The 18,656-nt window shown below is 38.4% G+C and overlaps 1 protein-coding gene across 2 annotated transcripts in view; it reads left to right on the top strand.

Moving 5' to 3' along the window:
* The window catches only part of LOC143109816 (uncharacterized), a 47,420-nt gene extending 29,131 nt beyond the window's left edge, over positions 1–18,289 (top strand). For both annotated transcript variants that reach the window (XM_076272613.1, XM_076272614.1), the window contains 17 exons: positions 399–557; positions 838–978; positions 4,271–4,411; positions 5,400–5,630; positions 6,585–6,691; positions 6,887–6,951; positions 7,054–7,190; positions 7,283–7,444; positions 8,017–8,232; positions 8,360–8,509; positions 8,620–8,795; positions 9,731–9,901; positions 15,880–17,235; positions 17,373–17,414; positions 17,522–17,572; positions 17,840–17,903; positions 18,069–18,289. In XM_076272613.1, the coding sequence (XP_076128728.1) occupies positions 399–557; positions 838–978; positions 4,271–4,411; positions 5,400–5,630; positions 6,585–6,691; positions 6,887–6,951; positions 7,054–7,190; positions 7,283–7,444; positions 8,017–8,232; positions 8,360–8,509; positions 8,620–8,795; positions 9,731–9,901; positions 15,880–17,235; positions 17,373–17,414; positions 17,522–17,572; positions 17,840–17,903; positions 18,069–18,130 (3,431 nt within the window). In that variant the 3' untranslated portion in view covers positions 18,131–18,289. The remainder of the gene's footprint in view (positions 1–398; positions 558–837; positions 979–4,270; positions 4,412–5,399; positions 5,631–6,584; positions 6,692–6,886; positions 6,952–7,053; positions 7,191–7,282; positions 7,445–8,016; positions 8,233–8,359; positions 8,510–8,619; positions 8,796–9,730; positions 9,902–15,879; positions 17,236–17,372; positions 17,415–17,521; positions 17,573–17,839; positions 17,904–18,068) is intronic.
* The last annotated feature ends 367 nt before the right edge of the window (positions 18,290–18,656 follow it).

The following is an 18,656-nucleotide window of genomic DNA, read 5'->3' as shown; positions in this document are numbered from 1 at the left end:
TATTATTCATATTATACTCACATAGTTGTATGTGCTCCAGAAAGCCTCATAAAGGTTTAATTACCGTATATGTATATAAATAATGACTATACGTATACGGTGAAATCAAGTTGCAATGATACAACTGAACAAATTGATATCACTAACATCAATGTCACAACAGGTGAGAATAACATCAGATTGAAAATGCATTTGGTATTGACAAATGACAAAAGCTTTACGTATTATTCACATCATATTCACATAGTTGTATGTGCTCCAGAAAGCCTCATAACGGTTTCATTACTGTATTCGAACATAAATAATGAATATACGTACAGTATACGGTGAAATCAAGTTGCAATGATGCTTCTCCCCAACTATACCATGATAGTAACTGATTGTCCATCATCCATCAGTGTGTTACTCAAACACAAGTGGATATCGGTGTGTCTGTGAGGAGCAGTACACCTGGCCCCATGACAGCTGTATCACTTATGGAGCCTGTGATGAGTTCAGCGAAGGCACCTGTGGATGTCTTAATGGTTTACCGACAAATGGACCGTTCTGCCAGAGAGGTTGGTTCACATCCCATTTCATTCAACTGAACTGTTGCACAGGGGTGGTATGCAAAACCACAAGACATTTAATTAAATTTAATCTTGAGTATGGCAGTAAAATAAGATATGACCAGGGCAAATAAACAGCCTCACTTTGAAAATGTCACAAAAGTGGTGTTTGGTTCTTTCAATCAGCCTATGCATCCAGGTCAGAAGATTTCATGTTCTACGCACATATCTTTGAATTGTTTGTCCTTATTAGTTTCCCAATGTTTGTCCTTTTTTCTGCTGTTGATAGATGTAAACGAATGCGACTTTGATCCATGTGGTCTGAACTCCACCTGTGCCAACACCATTGGCAGCTACAACTGTTCTTGCTGGAGAGGATACACTCCAAGAAAAACATCTTTGCCCATTGACACCAACAATCCATGCATAGGTATCTAGCTTTTTGTTTTGATTTCAGTGTGTAACCTTTTTTTTCCTGAAGTGTGGGTTTGGGTGTGTAAAAACTCTCTGTGTCAATTATCATGTTCCACATGCATAATCCCTCTTAAAATAGTTATTTACTCAATAAATTCAGTATTTTTCCCCCTAAAAATTATAGGTTAGTTTATTTATATAGCGCAATTCATACACAGAGGTCATTCAATGTGCTTTACATAAACAAAAGCAAACAGTAATAACAAATAAAAGCATAAAAGGGCAATAGTGAAATAATAGTTTAAAAGCTAAAGATCATAATAATAAAAAAATAAAAATAAATAAATAAAAAAAAAACATAAAAGCACAAGGTAAAATCGTTTTAAAACTAGATGTACCGCAGAGCGGTACAACATATGACCGCCGCCCAGTACAGCACATTTTTTCCACAAAAAGAAATCACGCTGAAAGGCCTATATGATTCTAACTGTCTCACTAAATTGCTTTATCCACACTCAATTCTCACTGGTATCTGCTAGACAACAAGTACCAAAACATGATTAGTTCATAGATTTCACATGTAAAATTCATTTTATACAACCCCACCTCCATCTTGCCTGTTCATAATTCTGAGAAATTCTTGATTGTTTGTGTTATGTTTATGTTATGTGTGTGGGTGTGTGTGTGTGTGTGTGTGTGTGTGTGTGTGTGTGTGTGTGTGCGTGCTTGTGTGTGTGCCTGTGCATGCAAGCGTACATATGTCTACTGTGTGAGTATGTGTCATACGTATGATTACTGTGAATGTATGTGTGTGTGTGTGTATATCTGTTTGTGCACGTGTGCACATGAAATGGGTTAACATGACCCCTGGAGGCAAACATACGGAAAAAAATGGTCATCCTAGGCCCTACAGTTCTCAAGATATTCACAGAGAACTGTGTCTGCCCTACCCTCCTTTCAGGGGGTCCAGTCCAGCGGGGGGGCTACAGATCAAAACCAAAAATGACGGTTCCATGCTATCCATGTGGGGGTACATGCCCACCAAGTTTTGTGTACCCCGGTCTTTCAGTGTCCCGGGAATCCTTGTTGATGTACGTCACTAAATGTACACATAAATTATTTTATTGTAAGGCCCCCCATGAACGAAAGTACACAAAACTTGGCATGCATTTGGAGGGTGTCATAATGATCCTACACTTTTAATTTCGTGCAGTTTTGACCTTGTCAGCCAGAGATATTGTGATGAAAACACCTAATTTTTTGCTTTTTAATTTTTAACTAGGTGGCGCTATACATGAAATAAGTGGTAATGGAATGGGTTGACATGCCCCCTTAAGACCAACATACATAAAAAAGGTGGACCTCCTAGGCCCTACGGTTCTCGAGATATTCACAGAAAACTGTCTCCGGCCACCTACAGGCCAGTTGGTGTATAGTAACATAAATTCATTTATTGTGTGGCCCCCCATGAACGGAATTCCACAAAACTTGGCGTGCATACAGATGGTGTCATAATGATCCTACACTTCCAATTTCGTGCAGTTTTGACTATGTTAGGTCACAGATACCTTCAATTACAACACCTCATTTTTACTTTTTTGTGTTTAACTAGGTGGCGCTATACATGAAATGAGTGGTTATGGAATGGGTTGACATGGCCCCTTGAGATCAACATACAAAAAAAAATGGTCCTCCTAAACCCTACGGTTTTCGAGATATTCACAGAAAACTGTGTCTGCCCTACCCTCCTTTCGGGGGGTCCAGTCCAGCGGGGGGGCCACAGATCAAAACGAAAAACGATGGTTCCATGTTATCCATGTGGGGTTACGTGCCCACCAAGTTTCGTGTACCCCGGTCTTTCAGTGTCCCGGGAATCATTGACAGAAATTTGGGCATGCGAAAAAAAAATAAATAAAAAAAAAAAGCTTTGCTGCGCGGCGGTCATAATAAAGAATACAAGGTTAGCAGAAAGCATCTGAGAACAGTTTGGTCTTAAGTCTAGATTTAAAACCGCCTACAGTTGGGGCCGTTTTAATGTCATCCGAAAGTTGGTTCCAGAGCTGAGCCGCATAGCAGCTAAAAGCTGCTTCACCATGTTTAGTTCTAACAGCAGGTTTTACTAACAGGTTTCTCTCCTGAGACCAGAGGTCTGGAGGGTGTGTACTGCTGAAGCATGTCTGAAAGGTATTTAGGTCCTGCTCCATTTAGTGATTTATAAACAACCAGTAGTGCTTTAAAGTCAACTCTTTGGCCTACTGGAAGCCAGTGCAGGGACTTAAGAATTGGAGTAATGTGGTCAGTTCTTTTAGTTTTTGTGAGAACCCTAGCTGCTGCATTTTGTATCACCTGAAGCTGTTAGTCTTTTTAGGAAGGCCTTTTTAGGAAGTCCATTGCAGTAATCAACCCTGCTGGAGATAAATGCATAAATGAGTTTTTCTAAATCATCTTTTGACATCAGCCCTCTAAGTTTAGCAATATTTTTGAGGTGGTAAAAATCTGATTTAGTTATCACTTTCATGTGGCTGTTGAAATTTAGATCACTGTTAATTAATACAACAAGATTTTTAACAGTATCCTTTGCTTTTAAACATTTTGTGTTATGGACAGTGGAAACCCTAAGTCTTTCCTTCCTTTTACCAAATATAATTACTTTACTTCAGCTTTTTCTTTGTTCAGCTAAAGACCATTTTGTGACATCCAGGTGTTGATTTGTTCTATACACAGTGATTCAAGGGGGCCATAGTCGTTTGGTGATAGAGCAAATTTAAATTTAAACAAAAGTACATTTGTGTCATCTACATAGCTATGATATGAAATCAAATTATTTTGGATGATTTGTCCAAGTGGGAGCATATACTGTAGAGGTTGAATAATAGTGGCCCCAAGATCGACCCCTGGGGAACACCACAGGTCAAGGACGTTGGTGTTGAGGTACAGTTTCCAATGGCAACAAAGAAACTCCTTTCTTGTAGATATGATTTCAGCCAGTTGATAACTATGTTTGTAAATCCAACCCAGTGTTTTAGTCTGTGTAATAAAATATTCCAGTCCAGTAGCACTAGGACTGAGGTTTTACCTGAATCTGTATTGAGGCGTATGTCATTGAAAACCTTAATGAGAGCTGTATTAGTACTGTGATTTGCCCGAAAACCCGACTGAAAGTAATCAAAATACCTATTTGATGTTAGGAAGGTGGTAAGTTGATTAAAGACTACTTTTTTAAATAATTGTGCCAATGGAAGGCCATGCACAGGTGTGTTTCTCTCTTTGTATAATTTCCTCATTTCGCCTATATCTATTCTTTATAGATATAAATGAATGTGACTTTGATCAGTGTGGTCCAAACTCCAACTGCTCCAACATCATTGGCAGCTACAACTGCTCTTGCTGGAGAGGATACACTCCAACAAGCTCATCTATGCCTATTAGCAGCAGCAACCCATGCATAGGTGGTTTTCTCACTTTGTATAATTTTCTCCTTTCACTTGTATTCTTAGTGGTGTTTAAAGGGTTTGTTTAGGGTATACACAACCTAGGGTCTATCTATGGATGATAAAGAGTTCAAACTTTCAACTGGGAGCCACCAGTAACCATTACCTTAATCTGAGGAGTTTGGAGATACACTGTTGTTTGCATTAGCAATGAAATGGGTTATAGCTTGTAGTAGCGGGCATGTAGCCACATAAAATAAATTGCCATTTTCAAACCACTGATTAAGCCATGACTTCTTAAGAAAATTGTTTGTGTACTTTCTGAGAAAGCCTCTTTTATACTGTTGTATTACAGTGTACAGTTGCAGGTGAATGTCACTATAGTTAGAAATGTTTATAAGTATTGATAATGCAGTCCTCTGATGAGTATCTCCTATATCGGCCTTCCATCAACATTCCTTGTTAGTGGAATGATACACCATATGCTCAATGCTCTTCATTCCAGCAATAGTTTTGGGATCTTTAAAACTTGTCTTAATACTTCTCTGTTTACTTTATTTCTAACAAATTTTCCCTACAGAATCACAGTTTTTATAGGTTCATGGTTATTGTTATTAATCTGTTTATTCTATTTAGTCTATTAATAATTGTTCTTGTTTAGCCAATATGATTTTGCTGTAAAGTGTTACTTTTATTGTTAATGTCAGGTTTATTCATGTCATTGTAAATTGCTTTGGACATAAGTGTCTGCCAAGAACCATAAATATAAACAAAATGCATTATAGCATCTGAAATAATAACCAAAAAAAAAGATGTCTCACAATGTCCGAATTGTTGTTGTCAATAACAACTGGAATATTTCTTAATTCTCAAGATGCTGTATTGTCATGAGTATTTACTGCCCAATTAGACACAATGAATACCCCTACATCATATGATTTTTCTATCTTAGTATGAGTAATTATTCAAAGTAATTCTGTTTTTCCTTCTATAATAATCATGCAAGGTTCAACAACCACCCGTTCACCATTGTCAACAATGACTCCTGGCACCAACAACATTGTCACAGCAACAACGGCACCATCAACACTGTCAACACCATCAAAACCAAAATCAACACCACCAGCAATACCACCAATACCGCCATTAACACTGCCAACGCAGCAGTCAACACTACATACATCACTGCCACCACCACCACCACAATCAACGGAACAAGCACCGCCACCAGGAACTTGTATGTGAAAGATAAGATAACACATTTTCTTTTGTGTAGTGTTGTATTAGAATTACACATACAAAGAACTGCACTACTCAGCCACTGAAATGGCTAGTAGGCATCTCTTGTATCTTAATGTGAAACCAATGTCACTGTTCTTATAGTTGGTTCGATTTTTGTCAAATTCAGCAGATCGTAGCCAACGAAATAGCCTACCATTAATCCTGTAGGGAGAACAGGCAAAACATCCTTCTTCTCGACAAATGCCTTAATCAGTTTTTTTCAGTTTTTCAAAGTTATTGCACTGTCAATATCTTGTACAACAGATGCAATAGCGACATCTAAACATTTAGCTTCTCTAGCGACAGCCTCTTTGTTGTGAACAAAATCAACCTAAGTGCGCTCAGGTCATGTAAATGACTAGGCTCCATTGCTCATCTATCCATCATCTATCCTGCCCAGACGACAATTTGATTGGTCACAGAGTTTTCATATGGGCATAGAAGCTTGTCAATGGAGCAAGACCAGACTGAATTTATTAGCTTAGCCTAGCTTCATTCATTGATACAAAGTGATCAAATTAATAGCACAAGTTCTGCAGCATCACAAACAGTAGATTTCAAAATGACCACAGCTGAATCCACAGCTCTCTAAAGTAGTTTAAACAAATACAGATTATAACCTTCATGAAGCAAAGATTTATTGAAAGACTGGAATACAAGACTGCATTCATTTTATCTCAGATTTCCTAATAAAGTAACCACCAAGTGTATAGTCACAGACATTGTTCCAATTTTAATGATTTATGCAAAGACGTTGAAAACAATAAATAAGAGTATAGGCTTTGAAGTGTAGTAAATTATCATTTTCTAAGCTTCTCTGTCATATTATATTATAGAGTTTTCCCACAGATGTTATTGGTATTGTGTTACTAATGTTGCTGTTTCCAACTCTTTTCTTTAATGTCTGCAGTTTCTACCATCAATTTGTCTTTGACAATTCAGAGTAACTATGATTTCCGCTTCAATGACCCAACAAGTCAGATATACAACAGATATAAAACAGATATTGAAAATGCAGTAAGTAAAATTGTATAGGCATATTATTATTATTATTATTATTATTATTATTATTATTATTAATTACCAAATAGTACACATTTTTCATATATAATGAAAAAATAGTACAAACAAAAGAAAAATAATTGTCCAGTGTTTCAAAAATGTTTCTTAGCAAAATATCTGCTACGTGAGTAAATGTAATTTTCATCACAGGTAGAAGACAATTCTGATAAATTACCAGGTTACAAGGTCAACTCAGCTAATGTCAGAGGTTTTAGGTAAGGTGTTTTGTTGTTTATATGTTGATGTCTATTATTGTGTGCTCTGTTTTATCACTGCAATAATGCTGGTCATATCCTTCATTTAATCTATCTTCACAGATCTGGTAGCATTATTGCAGATTTTTCTTTTCAGTTATCGAATCCAAGAATCAGTTTTCTGGATGCAAGCATTGGCATCATAAATAACCTAAAAGCAAAAAATTATGAATTTCCTGACAACCCCTTTGCTCAAAGTGGTAAGAACATTCTGTTTCCTACAGTAATATTCTAAGAACAATCACTTTTTGCACCAAAAAAGGCTCAAATTTTCCTCTTTTTCCTCTCTTAGAAAGACGAAGTTTGAGTGGCAGCACAGGCTCTCTTTTTCCTGGGGAGCAAATGGTGCTTAACTGCAATGGAACAATAACTGAATGGAGATTCAATGGGCAGACACTTTCTGGTGCTTCTGGTGAAATATTCAGTATAACAAATGTTAATCCAGCTGATAATGGTGAGTTGCTGGGTCAATGAGATAGTGTTCTGTAAGTGGACTGGTACCTTTTACTGTAAGTGGTACCTTTTCCTGTTTCCCTAGAAAGCTAGCATATTTGTCTGTCCCATGGCAGAGGGCAACAGCATTTTTTAATTTTTCTATGCTAGACAACTCATACTTCTGCATTCAGCAATGGTAATGTAACAACTGTGTTAGGATTATTTTGCTTCGATTTTAAGGCAAAGATATGAGTGAATTAGTAATTTCAGCATTTTCCAAGGCGGCACAGGCCAACTATAAAAAAAAAATATCATGTTAGACCTATTTAGTCAAAGAATAGTCAAATGGTTTATTAGACATAAAAGCATTTTCCTATAGTTCTAGGAAAGTATGTTCACTCAATTCAAAGTCTAATATGGGTCTAATATAAGTAAGCATCATGTGCCAACAGCAGGGTAAACAAACAAAACAACATATAAATATATGACTTATTCATCATTGCAGTCAAATATATTCTTATCTGGTCAAACTAAAGTCCATGTCCCTTATGGTAAATCTTTTCCATCTCAAAATTGCTGTTATTTCCACAGGACGCTATGAGTGTGTATCAACAAAAAACTCAGTGCCATTTATACGGTGGGAAACCATTGATCGCATAAAACCATTTCCAATCATTCAGACAAGTCAGGACAAAGGTTTTCAGTGTGAGGTGGGGCAAAAAGTGACCTTACAGTGTTGTTCAAGCCCAGACTATGGGGTTGAGATGGTGAAAGTGGCTGATGTCGACAGCTATCTCCAAGACCAAGGTGAGATTTTACACATAAAACATTGATCACAAATTAGTCATATATACTTTTTTGTCTTCATTACTGTTGCTTAATCTTGTAAAAAAAGACCTTTCAAGCTAATGCTGCTTTCTGGTAACTGGTTTAGCATCAGTGGAGGATTGCACATATTCCTACATTATACAGAACTGCGGAAGCAATTCAGGAAATGTTGTATTCAACTGCAAATTAAAAAATGCAAATTTGCAGAGCTTTGATTACAGTTCAAGAAGTATAACCATAACTTTTGAAAACAAAGGTATGGCTTCTCCCTGTCATTAATTATGTATTTAATTCAAAATAATATCATACAAACCCATGTTCATACACTTAAACATGCAATTAAATAAGTTCTTTTCTAACTTTTAGAGTTTGATTGTTCCAATGAGAGCTTTGGGGCTGGAAATGTTAGCCAGGTGGCTGAAGGGAACTGTAAAGACGATGAAGTTGGTAGTGTCACAGCCGAATGTCAAGGAACTGATTGGAAGATAATAGAAGACAATTGTGTTTTGTTTGTGATCAAAGAACTGGAAGAGGAATCAGAGGTAACATTGTAACATGTGGCCTTATTTAACGCATAATAAAAGGGAAAAGCCACAAACGCTGTAAGATACAGGGGCAGATACATTTATCATTGCTGTTTAATCACTGCCAGCAGAGTTTTGCCAAGTAGGCTAGAATCAACAATAGGTGATTGGTGCCATGGATTTAGGCAACCATTACAGTACAACATTCCACTTTGTTTGTATATACCCTGACAGAGGAATCTGATGCATCAGTCCATTGTTTGGGGTTGTATAGTAACCTAAACCGCCCTCTACCATTTTAGCTGGCCCATCACCCGACAAGATACCCAGCAGCTGGTCAGTCAGTACTAGATACCCAGAAGTCTGTAGACTACCCCCTGCTCCCAAACTTCAGTTTAATCTTTTTGTTGTTGACAACAAACGCCTGTTTTAAAAAATCACATTACATGCATGCAGAAATGCCAGATGTCCTGACAGATGATGACCCTCAGCCTTAAATGTAGTCTAATCTGAAATGGGCCAATTCCTCGGAAAATTTTACGAGGCATTTGTATGATGTGAATGATAACATTAATTTTTTGTGCATTTTTTCTCATTTACATTCTTCAGCCAAAAATAGCAAATGCTCAAATTTCATGTAATCATTCACATCATAGTGAATGCAAGCAGCAATATATGCAGACTTTTTTAATATATGGGCATATGGATTATGATTCTGTATAATGTGATAGGCTGTTCTGCCACCTAACATATGACAAGATAGTAGACAACTTTCATGATTGCTACTGTAATGTATGGCATTCGCAATGGCATGTCAATATTAGTCTCAGGAAGAAAAGTTTAAAGATCTTACCTTTTACCTTTAAGGTTTACTTTTTTACCTTTGTTACCTAAGAGGTTGTGTAAAATATTAACTATCTGTATGTACTACTATCTCTAATGCATTTTCTTAGTTTTTGACAGCAGAAACCCTACCAGAGTTTGTGAACAGATTAAGTCGCGTCACAGCAGAAAATAAAGAACGGATAACCAACTCAACAGCAAATATTGAAAGCATCGTAAATACCCTGAGTAATGTTGGAAACGTTTCACGGGCCTTAACAATCAGTGGGGAAATTATACAGGTATGTACACTGTAATGTATCACTTAAAGGCCCATTCACAACAATAACTATAAACAAATATCGTTCTCGTTAATATGAATGACATGTCGTTATCGTTATAGTTTATGAAGAACGATATCATTGGGGATCACTTTCAGAGCGATTTTGATAACGATAAAAAGCTAATAGCCAATCAGAACCCATCAAATTTTAGCCGTCACATTCATTAACACATGGAGAGATTTTGTTTATCATTGTTCAGTGTGAACTTATCATTATGGTTATAGTTATCATCCTTGGTGTGAATGGGCCTTAAGGGCTCTATTTTTGCGTTCTGAAAAACCAAAGACGCAAAGTTTAAAGACATTTAAGGTGTCCAGTCCTCATAATTAAACAGTGTCATTTTGTGATCAGAGGCCGGGCGCATTTTTAAAAGGATTCTTATGTTTCTTAATCAGTCATGGGTGTGTTTTAGGCATAACATCCTTTAAACCAATGAAAATGACATCTGTCATTCCTTTTAAGAGCCAGCAGCACAACATCAGTGCATCGGTATTTTGACAGTCAGCACATCTGAAGGAATCTGCTTGCACGATTCCACTAGTACTTGCTTTACTAAAACCTGTGTGTGACTAGCAGAGTATAGCCAGAGACTTTCTAATGTGGAGATACAGCACTCAAAAAATACTCCATAGAAATGCATGGGGCTAGTTTGTCACGCCAATATGGCCGTTGTCTACACATATCCCACCCCTTCCTCGGCAAAACGTCGACATGTGAATACGTTAAGCCAATCATGTGGTGTGATGTGAATACATTGAGCCAATCATATGGTGTGTTGTGAAGACATCGTGCCAATCATGTGTTGTGATCTCGCCGCTGGAGAAAGATTGGTGTCGTGAATCCTTGCGCACGCGCAGTTCGACCCAAAGACTGTGCCCGATGAGTGCCCATAAAACGTTGGTATATGGCCGCCGAGTGGAGAGACTTGCCTAAAAGGACTTTGGTATAGCCTACATGCGTCTGCACTCGCCTATTATTTGAACTCATAGGCAAACTGAACTGTAACGAAGTTCTAAGTTATTTACTTTATCTATTGACTGATAAAGGGTTACAATCGAAAACATAGCCCCAATAACGTTTGAATGACTGAATGAAAATCTTATGGATAGCCTCTTCATCCTGAAAATGAGTCGTTGCCTGGGTAATTAAGGGCTGCTTACATTTTGTGAAAGTGCATCTTCAATGCTGTGCTTTATATGTGTTTTTCGCTATGAACCAGGTCTTTCTTGGTCAGTGGCGTAATTAATTCTAGTATAAGATTTTTGGATCAAATGCCAGACCATGCCTATGTTTGTTCATTGACACACCCGTGAGTGCAATGTCCAATGGAAGTGGGGCAATATTCATCACTGACTTCAGTGTTTGAGCTCAATATTTTTAGTCTATTTCACAATATACAATATATATCTCAATATTTTATGTAGCCCAAGGCAGCACTTTGTACGCTTTTTCTGATACATTAGACCATTTCCTCCTCCCCCTTTCTGTCTGCGCACATTCACGGTCAGGCCTTAGGGCCCAGCGGGAACGTGGTTAGGTTAATGAGGTCTCACTTAGGCCTTAAAACGTCATCTGTAAATCACCTGGCACGAGACGCCGAGCCTATTGTTCATCCGAGTGCACCTGTGTCGTTGGCAAGCGTGGCCTACTTTGAGTATAAGTCAATATAAGTCTTTATCTTCATACTGGATTGTTAAGTCAAGCAGCCTCGCTGGTGGTGTGAGCCCAGCTGTAACGCCGTGTCTGCAACGAGACGAGTTTCATACTGGATTGTATCGGATGTGCGTTTAAGTCTTTATCTTCATACTGGATTGTTAAGTCATGCAGCGTCGCTGGTGGTGTGAGCCCAGCTGTAACGCCGTACACGCAACAAGACGAGTTTCGGGGTTAAGTGAGTCAACCAAGGAACGAGTCTATATTACTACACGGTGGCTTGCCGCGGCCGTGGTCCCAAATTGGTGTTGCTACGATAGAGGGGGGCACCACTGTTTTTCCCATGTTGATTTTATTGTTCTTTATTAAGTTTGTTTCTTATTGAGCTCTCGTGAATTTAATGGGCTATGTGCAATATCTGACTAGGCCTAGGCTTCTGACCAGTGTTGCCACAGTTACCTTGAAAAAGTAATCTGATTACTGATTACTCCTTTAAAAAGTAACTTAGTTACTTTAATGATTACTTGATTTTAAAAGTAACTAAGTTAGATTACAAGTTACTTTATTAGTTACTTTCAGCAGCTGCCGACAACACCCCCACTGCCTCAACATAAAAATGATAACCGGTTTTGCCAATACTCACTATACTGGAAGTGCATTTTAACAGTAATGTCAACAATGTATAGCAGACATCCCAACCTAACCTACTTAGATACTGAAATTCAGATGTTTGTTCAATAATGTCTAGTCAGTACACCAAATAAGGAAGGCCTATTGATAGAAATTGTGATAGTAAAATATGTAGATTTTGGTAGTTTGGCCTTTTCATGTAGCCTTGGCAACTAGCCATCTAGTATAGGCCTGAGTAATATGCAAATTAAATTACACTTGTTAAACTCATCTCAACAAGTCTTTTGCAATCATTTAACCCGCCGTGAGCAATGCTAAAGTCACTGTTACAAACAGTGCAGTATGCAAGACTATCATTATGTTTTACTCTTATGAGACAATTGGGTACACTTTTGTGTAGTCTGATGTGAAATGGGTCTTAAATGTTCCTTTTTGAGAGGCACTGACTCTGCCATGACGCTCCTGTTCCTAGATACACTGACTAAACTGATTTATTAAGTTCGGGAGAAAAGAGATATTTAAGCCCACCTACACTGAAAACAGGCACACACGCACAACTCCTCTCTCTCTCCCTCTCCGTTGTGCGCGCGTTAAACTCAAGATGCACACGCGATTTGAAGCCCGGTCTGGCTTGCGTGCTCTTGTTCGCTCTAGGTTCCGGGAGATTTTATGTCATTTGCGGGCGTCAGGAAGCCGCTATCAATATGTGGGAGACTCCCAAAACTTCGGGAGACTTGGGATGTCTAGCTAGACAGCACTTTGTCGCCAGCACAGAATGTACAATGTACCTTAATGTTGTCATGTTTAGCTGACACAAACTCAAAATAATGACTATAGATAAAATGTGCATCTCCTCCCTCCATTGTTGTTTACGTTTGTGTCGCCGCATGGTTTTACACGTGAGTTGTCCTCATGCTGAAAACGTGAGCATAGCCTACATGACATTATCCCCGAGACAAGAAGAAAGCAAAGAATATATCTTTTTACTAAGGAAAATGACAGAAATAGTAACGCACAGTGGTTTAGATAAGTAACTTTAATCTGATTACTGGTTTGTAAATAGTAGCGCGTTAGATTACTCGTTACCGAAAAAAGTGGACAAAATAGACTGGTTATACTCGCCGAACCGGACCGGTAGCGCGACAACGTGACGTCAAAATGACGTAGATCGATCTCTCTGGCGCGCCAGGGTTTTGGCCGTGTAGCCCACGGTAGCGCACCACTCATTTTTTTTCAGACGAGCGCGACCAGGCGGAAACAGGAAGATGGACTAGTTCGAGGGCAAGCGAGTTGCAGTGTTTTGTTACAATCGTGAATTTTTAATAGTTTGCTGGATAAGTTAACAAAGTTACCAGTCAGAGTTGCAACACATGGAATTAAGAGGAAAGAATAGAAACGATTTATTTTCAAACAAAGGATATCTATTAAGGCCTGAACAAAATCTCTTTCCACTTCAGGAAATTACACAAACTCAGCCAGCTGCTAGCTAGCTAGCCAGCTAACTAAACTGTTTAAATGATTAAAATTTCCCTCGGGATGACTAAAGTATCTATCTATCTATCTACCTGTGCGCACACCTTGGAAACTAGATGATAATGATGGTGGTAGTTGTGAATAGTAGCAACCAAAGTCTGAAGTACCATCACAGAGGCTAGGTAATAGCAGAGCCCGTTTACATTCTCTGCTACTAGTGTTTCTTAATGCAGCTTCTTCTGCTGTGTAGCCTAACGTAGTTAGCGTTAATCTTTTCACAACAGCGACACCTCTGTTCAGGAGAATATTGCAACTAGTGTCGTGACCACGACGCGCGAGTATAAAATGGTTACGGCGCTTCTGTGACGTCACATTGTCGCGCTACAGGTCGGGTGCGTCGAGTATAACCGGGCTTTTAACGCGTTACTAAGTAACGCGTTACTGCCATCACTGCTTCTGACTAGTGTGTGCTGTCACAAACTGAAGAGGCGTATTGGGTTAGTGCAATATCTAAGGTGATCTCTAATGTGTGTCTAGTGATTTGCATTAGTTGTGTTAATATTCAACGGGTTTGCAATTATATCTATGTGCAATTATCAGTGGCTATATGGGCTAAGTGCAATATCTTTCAGTCTTTGATGTTAGTACACAGGTTAACTAAGGTGTGTGTGTGTGTAGCCAACCCCAGTTATTCTCACCCTTGTGTGCTGTGTATCTTGGGCACTCTGAATAGAAGTTATCTTCTCTTAAAGCGGCAGCTGCATTTATTTTCATTTGTAGCCTACATTAGGTGTTTTGTTTGATTTTGTTTAGTGTTTGCTGTGAAACATCTTTGCTGTGTGGTGTCTTATTGGTTGGTGCCGTCACTACATCTCTGACCCTCAGTACTAGCTGTTGAGTGGTTGTATTGAGCTGAATTCCTGGACTATTGCAAATTTGCACAGTGTACTGTCTGACTGTTGGATGTCATTTATAATCCTTCAATAGTGACTTATTTCAGTGACTATATTTATTGTTCCTATTTACTAGTGTTTGCATAATAATATCTGCCATATTTATAACTTCATGCCATTTTGCACAATATCTGTGATACTACTTACTGCCATTTTGCACAATATTGAGATTGCCTTTTTGCACATTGCCTACGATTACCCTTACTGGTGGTGATTTATACCTCATTGTCTTCCTTGTGTATAAAAACAACTTTGTGAAATAAATAAGAATTTGAATACATGACAGCTGTACCCTGATCAGTTTATTCTCATTAGTGAACTTGCTGGGGAATTTACCTAGGTGTATGGTATAGGGCTCTCCCACCCTTCTAACCGGGAGTGGCGTAGTCACTGTTTAGAACATTATGCTACAGGCCACATTTGAATGAAAAGAATTAATGAATTCTCACTTTCACCCTGTACTGTGATGTTTTAAATCATACCATTACGATGCAGTATGCTGGGCTCATACCATAGGCTAGGCTCACCATACCAGTCCAATCCCTGCTAATATCTGCATTAAAACATTCTTGGTTATTCACAGGTGGTTTCTATCTTATATTTCCATGTCATTTTATATTTGCATGTGAAATGTAAATTCATTGAAAAACATGCTTAACACCTCCTGAGAATTGTACACTGGGTGCTGGATCCTTACCTGTAAATTACTGAATATAAAGAAAAGGACAGCACTCACAGTTCCTTAAAAAACTTTTAATCGCCCCATGTTTTATATTTGCATGTGAAAACAAGGGTGAAGGTAGTTTTGAATTCTTGCCAGTAGCCTACTATGAAAAGTTCTCATATAGGAAAAAGTGTGCATGCAAAAATTTCAACACACCTAAATAGGGTACATCAATTGATTTATTTTAGCCTATTTGCAAATCGGACCTGCTTCCAACCTAGCTCAATGCTGAACAACACTAGCCTATGCTACCAATAGACAGTAATGCTACCGCTGAACTGAAAGTTTACTACTCGTCTACACCTAGGCGTCTCACTCTCTTCTGAATAGACTGTTCAGGATTGGTTGGTGAGTGTGTGATGTGCGTTGTTCACGTCGTTATTCAGAGGGAGGGAGAGAGATAAGGACACGAAATGGCAAAGGAAGTGTTGCCGCTTAATACAAATGATGATGGTGAACGATTAAAGTAATCTGGCTGAACTACCTTTTATTTTACTTTCCAGGATTTCCTCAACACCTCATCTGTCATTGTGTCCAATTCTACCATCAATGCCTGGAGTCGTATAAATAACGGCAATGCAACAGGGAATGTCAGTGCATCTTTTTTGGGCTCTGTTGAAGATATATCAGGATCCCTGGAAGGGGACACATCTTTCGAAACAGGAACAGAGATTATCCAGCTACGCCAAACTCTTGTCAACAGCTCATTCAGTGAGACACTAGGAGCAGATTCATCTGCTGCAATCTTCATTCCTGAGGAGGGGAACTTTACAATTACAACCATCACATTCTCTACCCTAAATAATGTCCTACCAGCCAGGAATAGTAGTGACAATGATAGCAGTTTATCCAACTCCATCAATGGAGCTGTTGTTCTAGTGCAAGTGAATGACACAATCAACAACATCTCGCTAAGCTTTGACCTTATTAATGAAACACTAGGAGATCCTCAGTGTGTCTTTTGGAACTTTGAGCTTTTTGATGGATTTGGTGGATGGGATTCATTTGGATGTGAGCTCATATCGTTCGAGAATAACACTGTCACTTGTGAATGCAACCACACAACTTCCTTCTCAATTCTAATGTCACCATCCATTCCCCCTGGCATAAGATTGTTGCTGGATTTCATCACATACATTGGTGTGGGTATATCCCTTGCCAGCTTGATCATATGTCTGATCATTGAAGGAGTCGTATGGAAGAGCATGACCAGAAATGACACGGCTTATATGCGGCATGTCAGTGTGGTGAATGTTGCTGTGTCGCTTCTGATCGCTGATATCTGGTTTATTATAGGGGCAGCTATCGCAGACTCTGAATCAACAGCTGTTGGACCATGTACAGCAGCAACCTTTTTCATCCATTTCTTTTACTTAGCGTTGTTCTTCTGGATGTTGGTGTCTGCTCTGCTACTTTTTTATCGCACTGTCATGGTTTTCTCCCAGATGAAGAGGTCAACAATGCTGGCAATTGCATTCAGTCTTGGCTATGGTGCCCCCCTCATAATCGCTGTGGTAACTGTAGCAGCAACTGCCGGAGGTGGAGGTTACATCCGAGAGAACCAAATCTGCTGGCTCAACTGGAATGAGACTAAAGCCCTTCTGGCTTTTGTGATTCCAGCATTGACCATTGTGGCCATAAACCTTCTAGTGATGATTGTTGTTCTCTACAAAATGTTGATAAGGGGTGTTGGAAACACAAAACAGATTGACGAAAAAAATGCCCTAGAGGTCATTGCAAGATGTGTCATCATCTTAACCCCCCTCTTTGGACTTACCTGGGGATTTGGCATAGGCCTCATGATTGCACCTGAAGCAGTAGGACTGCATGTTGTTTTTGCCGTTTTGAATTCTTTACAGGTACCTTATGACAATGATTATTATGATTTAAATGCAACATTTACTTTAGACTTTAGGTTCCATCAAATAAACCCATGAGCAAATTATTATTTTAGCATTGTATTGTTAACTTGAAGTAACCTTTCATTCTTTTTCAGGGGTTTTTCATTTTGGTGTTTGGAACTCTGTTGGATAGCAAGGTGCATTTTTGTTTCATAAAATATTTTTGTTGTTATATTCACTTAACATAAGGTATACAGGCATATTTTTATATCAAACTTATCATCTTTTACTCTTTTCTACACAGATCAAGTCAGCTTTAGTAGAAATACAACGCTCTACCTCAGGTGGTACAAGGGTGAGTAATCGTCTATATTAAATTTGATTCACTGAGTCATTTATCAATTATCATATCAGTCATATGTTTTAAAGCTGGTAGTGTTTTTTGTTTATGCATACCAATTAATTGATTGTTTTATTGATTCCATGTTACGCTGCATAATTTTGAATGTGGTAAAAAGGAATGAAAGAATCCTGTCTAAGGAGAGCATCTTCACATCATTTTGTTGTAAATTTTATTCTGCTTCACTTTACTTGCAATCTAATCTATCATTTCATTCATCAGAGCACAAATGTTGGGACATCCTCATCAAGTACACTTGATTTCTTTAGAAGGATTAAAAGGAGAAGTAAGTGCATTGACTTAACAAAGTGAAATATACCATGTTAAAAACACTTCTAAAAAGTTAATTGTTGATAATACTTCATTCCACTATCATTTGTGCTTCAGGACAAGCCTATACATTTCTTTGCATGGTTCAGCCACTAAGTTGAGTTTTCTTTTTCTATTTCAGATGTGTACAATGTCTCAGGGGCTCCTGTATCTTCAGGTTCTGCTACTTTAAGCCATACATAGTGTGACTGACTACACTCTGTACACTTTATGATTATATTTAGCAATATTTAGAGTTAGAAATTCACTAATATTATTCAAACTATGTGTAATACTCTAATTACAAATAAAACTCATGTTGTCACATTTTATACTACAGAGAATAAATAATGTCAGTGCTTACATTTGTTTTAACGATTTTTATTTGTCAATGTGTATACAACCTAATTGACTATCAGCAGTAGTCTACATAATTTTAATGTGAATGATGCTACTATGATAGTGTTGTTGTCAGGCCGTAATAGTCACCATAATCTTGCCTGCTGATGCCAAATTATGTTGGTTACTTCAAGTGTTCAGTGTGGATTAAAAACTGCAAAAGAGAAAACAATCAGGAGTGGGAGGAGATGAGGGCATGTGCGGTCTTTGTGCCCCATAAAACACCCACTCCCCGCTATCCCAACCTTCCACAGGTGAAGTTAGCGATGACATCCTACCTTGCCCTCCAGGGCATGATGGTCGGTCTGGACTTGCGCCATTGACAAGCCTA

Source organism: Alosa pseudoharengus, unplaced genomic scaffold, assembly GCF_046254945.1.
Source record: "Alosa pseudoharengus isolate Yale_2024_CS ecotype anadromous, Long Island Sound unplaced genomic scaffold, YU_APseudo_1.1 YU_APseudo_1.1_scf_7, whole genome shotgun sequence".
NCBI lineage: Eukaryota > Metazoa > Chordata > Actinopteri > Clupeiformes > Clupeidae > Alosa > Alosa pseudoharengus.
The sequence above is the reverse complement of the archived record's forward strand: the minus strand, read 5'-3'. Positions and strand labels throughout refer to the sequence as shown.